Here is a 14,330-nt window from a genome sequence, read left to right on the forward strand (position 1 = left end):
ATTTCGTGAACACACAATTTCAGATCCTACATTTTCAGGTCCTTCATTTTCTTTTTTAAATAAATGCTCTTTTCTACTGATAAGAAAACAAGACATCGAAAATCTCTTTTCTCTCTCTCTCTCTCTCTCTCTCTCTCTCTCTCTCTCTCTCTCTCTTTTCCTTTCATCTCATCGATTAAGAACATATCGTAATGGCAGCCGATTAACGCGTGGCCATTCTTTTCCTCGATCAGCTAGGAACAACGATGAAGAATTCGGACTGCGGAACGGCAGCCCCACTTCTGCACAACTAGTCGGTTACACTTTCGTTGTTGCGACTAGTGGTACCATTCGCCAACCGTATTCCACCTTCGTCGAAGAATCGTCGAGTAAACTGAAATAAATCTATTCTCTGATATGAGCAATGTTTGTTAATAGATACGATGGCCTTGAAACGAGAAAATATGCAAAGAGCGATTAGATATATTGTATAAATATATCATATGTAGAAATTTGTTACTAAGCAATACCGTCAATTATTATAGTAAAGATATTAGTAACTATATATGAAGTTTATATTAATTATAGAAAGATTTACTTTTTGAATTCATTTAAAAATTATATATATATATATATATATATATTTACGTATGTATGTATATATACATTATACATCGTTTCAAAAACATATTTTTCTAAGATTAGGATGAAGATGAAGTTTTTTTTATTTTGTTGAGATTTTGCATGGATTGACATGTCAAAATATTTTCTGATGTTCTTGGGAATACGAAAGATAGGTAAATAATCGAAGAGATAAGTAGACAAAAAGTACATTCAAATAATAAATTGACTCAACATATTTATTAATAGATAAGAAAGAACAAAAAGAAATTTGAGGATTAATAAATACGTAATATTCGATTAGATTATATATAATTTATAGATATAAATATATATTACGATAGTGTTATATATTACAATAGATGCAGCTATATATTACAATATATAAACAGGTAGTACAATTCAATATCATTATTGTTGAGGGAAGCTGATGACTATATCTTTCCTGATAAATTTCTTGTAATTTTATGAAATATGTATTTTAAAAAGAAAAAGAACAAAAAAAATATTTTCTATTTAGTTCAAATGATAAGAATCATAAAATATTTTTTAGATAAAAATCGTAAATAAAGAAATTGATTTAATGCTTTTATTTACATTGATTATGATTTTACGATATAAATAATATCCCTTTTCTTTTAAAAGCCATATATTTGCAATATGTTTGCAAACTTTTTTTTTTGCTTTTCTTTTTATTGCTTCCAATTTATTCTATTCTTTCGCATCTTTCATTATACAATAACATTTATTTATAATAAAATAGAATATATTTTACTCTAAAAGTATTAAATATTTATATTATAATGTTATTCACAAAAATGCAAGTAATACAAAAAATGCAAGGTCTCTTTTTGGTATATGTTTCTATCTTTCTCACAAGAAGTTTTGGCAAAAGTTAACCTTCAAGACTAAACGTGTCCGAGGAATATAAGTATAAAAAGAAAACATGTGTGTAGCAGACGTAGAGTGTATTTAGAAGGAAACATTGAAAGATGACAATGGTCACGCGCCCGGAATGTGCCACGTTCGATGACCTCCTCAAAATATTGAGTAGATATCTTTTATGTTTTCTTTCTTCTAAAAAAGAAAATAAAAAAAAAGAATTCGCAACGGAAAATTGTATATCTTTTTCCAGATGTGTTAACAAACAGAACAAACAATGACAAACATTGTACATATTGTCTCCTTCTATTACAAAAAATATAATAGAATCACGTAACAGACTTATCACGTTAACCGATAGATCGGTAACAAGGACTACATTGAAGGACTACGTTGAAAGGACAATATGTTAGAACACGTGTCGTTATCGTCCTTCAAGAAAAGCAATAGTGTCGTGCGACTACTCAATAAATCAGGCCAATGTAAACGTAAATTGTTTCAACGATTACAACGATGAAATGAACAGAAAGGAAAAGAAAAAAAAAATATATATATATATATATATGTGTGTCTTAAAAAAAGAAGTCCAAGAGCTACTTGTGACGCCTAACGAGCGCACCATAAGGAAACAATTATTCAAAAGTAAAGAAAGATTCGAATCATCGACACTTAAGAACGTTTCAAGGCGCGAGTAATAAAACACACCTAAGCAAATCGAAATACTCCCGCTGTTAAAGTATTTTGATGTTCTACAATATATATCATTACCTTGATATATCTATATCTATTTGTTTGTGAGACTGTCACTTTTTTCCTGGTTTCTCGATCATTGGCCGTCACGATGCACTGTGAAGGCAAGAAGAAAATATCGTTCGATGTAAAAAAAAAAAAAAGTACCTAATTAGCTGGATTATTGCCTTTGCCACGCGTTCATGAACTCAATAACGATTATTAATGACTATACGAAGGTTTTCAGTCTCGACAATATTCAATAATGTTAATATCTGTTTTTTTTTCTTTTTTTTTTTTTTTTTTTTTATTTTTTTTAATTCATTTAAATATCTTTACATTTTCCATCTTATATCTTTTTATATATATGAGAATTGATTCTCGTATTGTTATTATAATTTATAATGAAATCTTTGTAAAGTATATGCTTAGAAATTTTATGTTAAAACTTTTTTCTTTTCATTAAGAATAATTATTTTTTAATTTTTGTTATAATGTTCTATCCTTTTTTTTACTTAATTACTTTATCAAACGGTTATCTGCGCATAATATTCGCAAATTTATATTAGAACGTTGAAAATGTCTTTGTAATTTAAACGTTAAAGGTAAGAGAATATTTTCCTTTGAGATGGTATTGGACCACCCGGAAATACGGCGTGTGAAATAAAAGGAAAAGCATGACTTTGACAACGAACTCGTCCCCAATACCTCTCTTCCCTAAAAAAAAAAAAAAAAAAAAAAAAAAAAACTTTCTTCCGGGTGGAAGTCCCATATAGAATTATGGAAAGGGCATAAATAATCTGCCCTCTCAGTTTACTCGTTTCTCTTCCACGCTAAGTAGTACGAGTCTAAATATTGCGAGGCACGATTTCTTACGGTCGACCTGTTCACGCTGAGTTTTCGAGATGCCGATGGAAAATATTTCCCCGCGCACAATTTTTCACGGTATTCATCCAAAAAAATTCTCTTTTCGACACCGACAACTTTCGGTATCGTCATCGGAATGCGTCCATTCGATTTCCACGTTCATTTCACTCTTGCACAGATACATCTCTCAATGTATCACACATGACAAAACGATAATATGTGCTTTTGTTCCTTTTTTATTTTTTTATTTTTTTTATTTCGTAAACTAATTTTAAATGTAACTCTAGAAATGTACAATTATACAGTAGAGTAACTTTTGTTATAAGAGAAATGATATATGGCATATAATTATGTGCTCAACGATATTATAAATATAATTGGTATTATGTAGATATATTTATATGATGTAACTTTATTATATAAGTTGTGAAACTATCTCAAAAAGAAAAAATATTTTTAAAAATGTTAGAACCGTCCAAGATTTAATACTAAATATGCAAACCTTTTCAAAAGATCGTTTTATAAACCGCAATTATAAACTTGTTTTAAGTTTATCTTGCTAGTTAAAAGCTCGTATTTATTTGATTCAGGAAAAAAATTTAATTTTAAATGTAGATAAAATTTAACCATGTTTAATTTAACCATGTTAAATTTAATTAACCATGTTAAATTTAACCAAAAAAATGTCCACGATATTTTTTTCGAACGTTGAAATAAATTTATAAATCCATATTACTTATATTGCTAAAAAATCAAACGAATATTTTTAATAAAGTTAGAAAATATCTGCTAGTGCCGTAAATAATAATTGAATAGATCTTTTCAAAGATTTTTCATCAACGTTATTTTTCTCGCTTAACAATGAAACCAAAACTTGTTTTTGTCCTTTTAAAATTGGAAGCTCTGTCAACTAAAGGTTGTTCAAAATTTACGGTAGTTTTAAAAAAGAACGGTTTGCGGCATTCAATGTGGCCACTTTAAAATGTTAGATTTTACCTTAATAACTTCATTATCTATTCACTTAATCGATATTGTTAAATAACCTTGACCCAGGTAATGGTACAGTAAACTTACCGTAAAACATTAAAAATAAGCTTCATAATTCTTCTATTGTTCAGATCCTTTTGACTTACACAAATTTATGAGGGTTTGATTGGAATCGTAAAATAACAAAAAGTTGATAAAATAAGTGAAATAACCAAAGACCATACCATTGATAGTATTATTAGGTTTCAACGTTACACACACACAAACACACAAACACACAAACACACAAACACACATACCTATGTATAATACATATTTTCTATTTATTTCTCTTTCCCTTTTTTCTTGTATAATTAATTATATTTATTGAAATATCTCTTTTTGAAAAATACAAACATGAAAATATTTTTAAATTGTTAAATTAACAAAATATTTGAAAATGAAATATTTTGCATGATACGACATATTACGCTGATGGAAAAGGTCACAAACAAAAATGTTTGTACCACGATGGCTACCGAGCATCCTTTCATTACTTTTCAGGACCCTTGTGCACTTTACCAATGCAATTCGAGCCAGTGTTAGAAAATACGTCCCCCATTGTTTGAGGTCATAAATTTTCCAATTCTTGATGGACAGGTAAAATCGTAAATTTTCATGGATACATAATGGTTTAAGATATCCCTTAAACCACTATGTATCCGTTAAACCGAACATAAAAGACTTGACGTTTCAAAATTACTTCATCAAAAATTTTATTTTTTTTGACGTTTGAATCTATTAAAATAAATTGCGGTTAATTCAATAATTTTAAAATAAAAGTTAACAATTATCCGTGAAAAAATTGACAAATATTCAGTATATCACATATTTGAAAAAAATAAAGATTTTCTTCAAGAGTAATCTGAAAAAATGATACGTACTAAAATATTTGTACTATCGTAGAAAACAAGAATTATCTTTTTCATATGAGTAATAATAGAGAGCATAACTCAGTAGATTATATTCTCAGTAAATACTACTTCGGATTTCTATAAATCATCGATCAATTATTGAAAGGCTGTTAATTGGGGGAGGGAGGGGGGGATGGAAAGAAGAAAAAGGAAATAAGGAAGGGAAAAAGAAAGAAAAAGAAAAAAATGTCAACGAGTCTTTGATAGTAGCGAAGAAAAAGCAAGTTCGATCGGCCTTGGCAAGGACTCGACAAGCTTGCATTCTCCTATTAAGAAGCAACTGAGTATATTCGATGTATATAGCATCACATATATATATATAAATATATATATGCATGTATGTATGTATATATCTATATATCTACTTCGTACGTGTTACATTCGACGAAGCATAGAGTGAAAACGCCGATGTTAGATACTCAACCAATCATCGAGCTACTCTACCGGCATGTTCCTTGCCTCGAAGTATCACGCACATGTGCTCGCATACGTGCGAGCGTACAGGTGGGCCCCTCTTGGCTAATCCCCACCACTTGTCATCCTATTATCAAGGAAATAGTGGGGGTATAGAATGGCCCAAAAGTGGGGGTAATACGCTTACACATCGACGTTCGACCGAACGCGGATGTTGCCACGAACTTACGAGGAAATTTACTCGCGTTGCCGTTACACGGTTCTACCTTGTTAGAACTGTGGCGTGGTTCTCGGCAACAACAATGAGAACGACGACGACGACAACGACGACGACGACGACGACGACGACGACAACGACGACGACGACAACGACACGATGATGATGATGACGACGACAAAGATGATGAGGACGAGGACGACGAAAACCATGCGTTACATAAATATGCGCGTGACACAAGACTACATTTTTTAACAATTTCTTTTGTAATTATTTATAATCGTTGCCGTTTCACTCTCTCACGAGAGTGAATTTCGTGGGCTTGTTTTTTTTAACATTGTAGAATAATCTCATACAAATAAATTGTATAACTATGTAAAATTACGAATGTAATGTTGAATAACGTTGATTTTAATCACCTTAAATACATTTCACTTATAAACATGCAATCCTAAAGATTCTTTTAAATCGTTTCTGTATTTTCGATAGTTAATATCATAAGTAATATAAATCATCGCTTATCGATAGTTAAATTAGTATCTATTGTCGAAATAGGTGTATTATGATTTGTAAGTAATAAGAATATTTAAATAACTAACAGATATCATTTTTAAGCGAATTTTATAATACTGAAATAATTAATCCCTTGTCTTATTATTTCAATCATCCTATTTGCTTATCTTTAACTCGAAGGAATATTTGAATAGCTAATCCTAAAATAATTACGTAGGTACTTCTAATTTGTAATTTTATCGAAGAATAACCAGATGTTCCATCATAGTTATGTACTTCTATACCTCACACAATATACATACCTACGTAAGATACTTAATAGAAACGAGCTATTAACTTCACATTTTATTTTATCTTTGCCGGCTACGTTATGTAATATACGTCATTACGTGAATTAGTAAGTTACTCTTACAATTAAAAACTTTCGTGCTTATACTTACACGAAACGATGACCCATTGCATAGAGAATAGCATTTGTGTGCAAATACTTTTACATAACGGTCATTAATGACCATGCTGTATTCGAGTGCTAATTGAACAACGTTACATCTTTAACGTTCTCGCCGATGTAATTTTAATTCCTCGAACGGTTAGAGTACCAATATAGATACCCATGGTTATACACACGGATCTTCGTTCGTCGCGTTGAGGAAGTCACGCGGCGGTCGAGAGTCCGAGACCCCAAAAAAATGAGGACATTCTGAAAAGTGTGTGACGGCGGGGGGTTGAGAAGGAAGAGGGGTAGGGCGGCCTCCAAATATCGTCGGTGGTTCCGGATTTCGGTAGGCGGCAAAATGGCCAAAGAAAGGAATAAAAAAAAAAAAGAAAAAAAGAGAAGAAAAGACAGAGAAAAATAAGAAGAAAAAGAAAAAAAGGAGAAGGGCTGAAGAACGGAACATATTCGAGCGTACTTGTGCCATCTCAATTTCGTAAAATGTAATTAGGCAAAGGTTCGTTATGTTATTAGCCCTGGGCCAATAGAAAAAGTAGCCCATTTGTTTCTTGATGGATTTGAGAGAAACCAGGATGGCCTACTAATTTGGATTTTAAACAAAAACGATCGAATTCAGAACAAATCCCATCTCTATTTTTCTTATAAAACTTCAACGTCGACATCTATAATTCGACATCATCGAGATAGATAGATAAGTATTAAGTTTCAAGTTGAAATTAGACATTAGGCATACCGATAATCAACATCGATTAAAATACGCATAGATGGAGAATCGACAGTCGCTATGCTCTAACGAGCGATTAACGCGGCCAAGTTTTTACTCTTCGCAGTCTTACGAAGCAATTAGAGCAAGAAGGAATTTCGTCGTCGCTCGTGGGATGAAATCCTTTCAAGACAGTTTAACATAGGAAACTAAGAGTGGGTCGTAGCACATCGTCCAACGATAACGATAACGGCAACGAAGACGGCGTCGGCGACAACGACAATGATTCGTTCGTGGATATAAGATTGCTTTCTTTTTCTCGGTCTCGGTTCTTACGCTCGTTTTCTTAGTTTCGTCTTGGATTCTCACTTAAAAATAAAAAGTCCACGAGTTTTCTCTCTCTCTGTCTCTCTTTCTTTCTCTCTTTCTTTCTTTCTTTCTTTCTCTCTTTGTCTCCTTCTTCTTCTCTCTCTTCCTCTATCCCTCTCTCTCTCTCTCTCTCTCTCACTCTTTCACCTCCCTCTCGCATTCATTCTCTCGCTCCCACTCTTCTTTTTCTTTCGCTTCCTTCTAATCGAGCAGCAGGAACGCCGTCACTCTTCTAGTTTTGTCCTGTTTACCAAGTAGGCCAATCGAGATGGAGAGTAAACGCGGATCGGGGCTGCGCAGTTATGGGGAGACGTTTTATTTTTACCCGGTATATGTGTATGAGGATAGAATGAGTGAGTGAGTGTGCACATACATATATTCGCACGTATATACTTCGTACCTACTCATGAACAAGCTTATGGTCGACTACTAACAGACTTAGCTTCGCCGTTCATATACCTACGTCACGTATATACAAATGATAACGCGCTAATGTGAAACGGAGCATAAAACTGAATACATTGTTATGCTCTCGTGTCATTTCTATTACGGACTATTACACCCGCCGAGTTTAAAAATTGAATTTCCTTAAAAATAACATTCTTCAACAGTTCGATCAAGTAGTATGTAACACTGTATGTATTAATTATGATAGGTATATACCGCGAAAATTAATATTTTTTAAATCACTATGTTTTGTTTATATCACATCTATCAAGTACAAACATTGAATTTCTTTTATAAATCAACTCTTGAAATTAGAATTAATTAGAATCGCCTTGTGAAATTCATATTTTTATAGATCACTCTCATTCAAATCTCCATGCAATCTCTATCGGAAACTTTAACGCTGGAGACTTCAACGCTTGCACAAGCAAGACACTTATATACATCGTATATATAATGAATACATATTGTCAAAGTAAAATAAAATAAGATTATAGAAAAATTGATTTCATAAGTAAACGGCGAATATCCATTATCATTTGTTATTTTTTGTAGCGCAGTTACTTTTACATGAAAAATCATTTGGAATTACGATCGAGTAATTCAATAACATAAAAATCATTTCCGCGTAACTGAGGCGTTCGAAAGTAATCGGACCACTATAAGCTGTGAGCCAATTTCTTCCTCATAGAAATTGTCCTTAATAACTTGGAATTATTTCCACGGTGGTTTTAATATGCAATTTAGAACGACTATTAATGACCTTGAGGTTTGAACCCCGCATGAGACCCATGGAAATAAAATAAAGTCATTGATCTGCCTTCGAGTAATTATCAATAAGTAGGTAATAATAAGTAGGTAGATGGATAAGGACAGGTATGTCTAGTAAATAATTTTGTTTCTTTATATCTATTCTATTATCATGTCAATTTATTTTCTTACATCATTTAAAATAAGTATAATAGACGCATTGTAGATTATTTATAAAAAAAAATAAAATAAAATAAAATAAAAAAAAAAAAAACAAATGACAATTTGTCTCGAGAGATAAGCTACATGTTTCTCCCGTGAGATATGCGAACCGTTAGTTCGAAGAAGCTCGAATCGGATCGCAGGGTTCTCACGAATACTGGGACTATCCTTCGTGATCGATCGCGCATACGAGAAGATAGACGAGCTTCTCCTACAGGGAATGACGGTATGAATACGAGGAGTTGAGACAACGACAATGATGATGATAAAGAAGACATCGACGAGCAGCTATACAACACATAGATACATATATAGTAGCATAGTATAACATAGGTAAGTGTGTTTGTGGGTTAGTGGCACACAAGAGCTGCCGGCCGCCGCCGCCATTGCCCATCACAGTCCCGCAACTGCTTGGTAGTACCACTACAATGACTCGTTAGCATCGACTGGTAAAATTGTATATACCCACCTATATTTTTACCTATCTACCTACCTACCTAACTATCTAACTATCTATCTACCTACCTACCTACCTACCTACCAACCTACCTACGTATCTACCTCCTCTCCTGAGTCATACAGAACGTAAAGTGCCATTGTTCTTGAACTTGTACGCCATCGTACGCGATCTAACACACGCGATACGAGGACCCCACGTTGCCACTCGAACCGAGTTTCTCCATGGTATTATATCTTCTTGTTTTCTTTTAATGTCTTCTTAGCGTACTATTAAACACGTATCCTCGATTAACAATAGATCCATTATCGATTTATAAGATTAACATACATTTGAAAAAGGACGAAAAAAAGAAATATTAACAGATGTCATGATGCTTAGTAAAAATATATATGCCATGAGAACTAGTGAATATGTATTATATATTTATCTATACTCTTGAATACTCTTGAAGTATACTCTTGAAAAGTATATATACTTATATATTTATTATAATATATTCTTAAGAAGTTAGATTCTATTCTTGATAGATCACAATTCCTGGAGGATTGTGATAAAGAAAGAGGCTCTTTTTCTTTCTGTCGTCGCTTTACATAACGATTACAGTCGATGCAGCTTATCCAGATTGCGCCACTTCGCATGAACGTGGAAATCGAAGAGTTACTTATTATATTTATCACCACACAAATAATTCTTCAAACAACATATACGTGTGTGTGTGTGTATGTACCTATATAAACGAATAATAGTAGTAGTATATATACTTTTTTACATGAAAAAAAGCGAAGGTAAGGCCGCCGATCGACGATCTTATCGATCGAATGTTCTTTCAAGAGTTCCTTGCACCTGTGCGCACCATTGCAACATAATTTAACAATTATACTGCAATCGATGACGTTACATTCTGCAAGCACCGTGCAAAAATAAACGATATCATTGAAAAACATTCGACACACTGAGTTAATCGAGCTTGCCCAATCATTGATTCCCAGCCAACACAATCATATTTATCGCTGACCATTCTAACTAAATGTAAATCACCGGATGGTAGGGGCCATTATCGGAACAAGGATCTATCGGGCTCTTAAAAACGTATTATTGAAGTACTTAATGGCTCATAATAAAGTAATAAACGTTTCAAATCTTAGTTTCAAGTTAGACAAAAATATTTCTTTTTTCTATACAATTCTATACAATCTACCTATATAATCTTGATTATCTTTGATCGTTTAAAACTTTGCGATATGAACAATGTAAACATAAATCTATTCTTAGCATATATAGATAAATATTTTTCTAATAGATAAATCATAGACGATTATATAAAGTTAAATCTTTATTATACATTTAGCCACTTATACGCCTAATAAATAAATTATAAAATAGATATTTTTAATCACCATAAATATTTGACTTACTTTAGATCGCTATAAATAATTTATAAGCTCTGCAAATGAAAAAAAAATAATTTTGAATATATAAAATAAAACTGATCAAAATAACATAATACAATAAAAAAGAGGGGTAAGAGGAGGAGGGATAGGAGGGAGAAATCGAAAATTTTGTTTAACAGGCTACACCATGATTCTACGGTTAAACGTTATTCTAACGGTCGTGCTTTGAATTTTGGACGTCCGAAAAAGCTTGCTGGATACGCACGTAATACATATGTACATGCGGCCCGTTGACTTGGGACCTACACCTTGACATTCGACCGACGAACGGAGAAAATCGTGTCAAACGCACCGCACTCGTGACTTCCTCGACCTAAATTTTAATTCACACACGGCGGCGCTATTAAAGGATAGAGTGACGGAGACAAGAATAGCTTACGCGAGAATATACATTCTTTTTCTCTTTCTCTTTCTTTATTTTCTTTGTTTTTGTTTTTCTTTTTTTCTCTTTTTTTTTCTCTTCATCTTTCTCTTCCTTCTTAACGCTCACTTTTACCGCGACTGACGACACGATGAAACGTAAGATTTTTGCTGACAAATTTCATCATTTTTCTGTAATTCTAATTGTCACGTTGACTAGCAATTTTCAAGCACACGTTTGTTTCAATTCATTGCATAATTTTGTTGTTTAAAAAGTAAACATACCTAATTGTAAATTGTATCATAGAATTATCCCTTTCATAAAATGATTTTTATGATTTTGATATTATATATGTAAATAATTTTAAATTCGAAGTATAGCAGCATTATATTAAAAGATAAATTTATTAATATTTTATAATAAATTCATTGCTCATCTTAACAATATCCTATTACATAATTGATTTTTAGACGAAAGTAAAAAATTTCGATAATAAAGATCTCGATAAAAACCTAAGAAAGTTACGAAAGAAATTTATTCATACATTACATTTTAGAAGAAGCTTTGATAGCTAAAAAGAAACTCACTATAAATACGTAAAAATTTTACGATAGAACATACGGAAGAAATAAAACTTCTCTTTATTCGAAGCGAATTGATTTTATATTTACGAGATTAATTAAAATATTTATTTACATTACATAAATATAATTTACTTGAAGTAAAGGGGAGGTAATTCATTGAATCAAACCAAAGGGGTAGAAATTAAGATTGATTTTTGCTTTGGTAAAGCGCGCAAACGATAGGAACGATGTCACGATTTCGCGCGATCTCTTTTTTTTCTTTTTCTTTTTCTTTTTCTTCCTTTTTTTTTTTTATTATTATTCCATTCCGCGCTCGCCAAAGAAAAAGATAGCGTGGCCAGTGGTGTGTGCCGAGGCATAACATACTGCAGCCACCGGTGGCATTACCACTTCGTTACGCTCCTGTATTTTTCCGAAACTTTATATTCCTACATTGCGTTGCTCCGTTGTGTTTCGTTGCGGAGAAGGCCGCGAACCGTGGCAAAAATTAATGATGACGCGCGGACGTATAGCACCAACCGTAATTAATAACACTACAAATAATACCGAATAAAGTATTAGTTACGTATGTTGAAATTCAGGAAGATACGTATATATGTATGTACATATGTATGTGTATATACATGTGTAGGGTGAATTAAGAATCTCAGTAAAACTGAGAAAAGGGATGATTTCTATTGAAAAAAAATAAATAGAAATCATGAAAGTTTGATACTTAAGAAAGTTAATTTGAAAAGTCTTTTGAGTACAATTACATTTACAATTAGTCACGATTTTGATTTACAAAAAGAATTGTATTCTACAATTTCGACTAATTCTTTTAAGAGAAATCACACGTCCATTCTAGTTGTATAAAAATTACTGGTCCATACAGAATACAAGACACTTTGCAGAATTTCATTTTTTGAAACTTTCGCATCCTTCAACCTGTCTCCCAAAAGTAAAGATCTATAGTGTAAAAAGGGCGATTGAAAGGAAGTTTACAAAGAGAATAAGACACGGAAGTAAAAATTTAAAGAATTGCGGTCGACCAACGGTTGAGAAAAGCCGACCGATGTTCTCGCTACTTTTCGACTTCCTATTTTGTCCAAGGGTGGTCTTTGCCTCCTGTGGTTCCATTCGGTGTTCCACCAATTCGATCTCAGTAAAAATCTTCGCGCTCTCGAAACTTTTCTCAATAGAACCTGTGTCTCTTTGGCAGGTATCCCAATCTATGGTTAACCGAAAATTTTGCAACCGAATCCAATCTAATTTTACGATAGTATTGCTAGCTACTCTTTACACCAAAAAAAACTTTTCTATTTTGTTACGGTTAAAGGTATAAATCGAAGAATCTTTTTGATTTAACAAATTTGGGATGACTTACCATTGAGATGAATTCGAAACATTTTTCTTCAAAACAATAATATATAATATATACAGTATATATAGAATATAAATATATATATATATATATATATATATATATATATATATATAGCATATAAATACTACAAAATATTGTTTAAACAGACATTCGATCGTTTAAATAACATTGTTTAATAAAAAAGTGAATCTTGATGAAATAGTAGAAGAAAATTACTAAAGATGATCTAAAAGTGTATATCTATATACACTTTACAGCCTAAATTCTAATTATTCGTTGAAATAACAGATATAAGATTATATAAAAAATTATATAGACCATAAACATAACACAAGAAGATTAATGAATTATTACAAAATATTTACGAAATAATATTATTAATAATTATCTCATAATATAATTGGTATGATCGGTCTTTTGATTAAATTACGTGGGTGTCCGTAGAAATAACGAAGCTTCGTACGGTACATACATACATATATACCCTAGAAGGATTCAGGGCAGTATGCCAGCGCGGTTCGCGGGGTAAGAGAGGATAGGAGGATAAGATGTGGTAGGAGAGAGGAGAAGAGAAAGAGGAAGGAAGACACAGAAGCTCTCCTTCTTCGAGTTACGAGCATCGAAGAGTAAATTCTCCGTGATCCTCCTCTTCGCCTTCCCGATACTCGTGGCCCGTAGGCCCGTCACACTCCGTAGACCGGCCTAACCGGCCCAACTATCCAACTATTCGCTTAGACAGAGAGAAGCGAGTCCTCTTCACTTTTACCGCGAAACGAGCTGAAAAGCGCGAGTTACTCGTGCCACGAAACGTTCCTCTTCTCTCTTTTTTGTCTTTCTTCTTCATCTTCTTCTTCTTCTTCTTATTATTATTATTATTATTATTATTATTATTAACTTGCATTCAACGCATCCACGACGAATATTATTTCCTCATAATATGGTACGAATTAACTGTGTTATAGAGGGGTTGCCTGTATATATAATAGGATACTTAATCCTAA

At 32.5% G+C, this 14,330-nt stretch overlaps 1 protein-coding gene across 1 annotated transcript in view; it reads right to left on the bottom strand.

The window, feature by feature from the left end:
• LOC124950611 (ras-interacting protein RIP3) overlaps positions 1 to 13,351 on the bottom strand; it is a 27,734-nt gene extending 14,383 nt beyond the window's left edge. The window contains exons 1-3 of the mRNA XM_047497570.1: positions 13,330 to 13,351; positions 13,039 to 13,174; positions 12,798 to 12,911 (exon numbers count right to left, since the gene is read on the bottom strand). Coding sequence (XP_047353526.1) covers positions 12,798 to 12,911; positions 13,039 to 13,174; positions 13,330 to 13,351 — 272 coding nt within the window. The remainder of the gene's footprint in view (positions 1 to 12,797; positions 12,912 to 13,038; positions 13,175 to 13,329) is intronic.
• Positions 13,352 to 14,330: the final 979 nt, after the last annotated feature.

This window comes from Vespa velutina, chromosome 7 (genome assembly GCF_912470025.1).
Source record: "Vespa velutina chromosome 7, iVesVel2.1, whole genome shotgun sequence".
Classification (NCBI taxonomy): domain Eukaryota; kingdom Metazoa; phylum Arthropoda; class Insecta; order Hymenoptera; family Vespidae; genus Vespa; species Vespa velutina.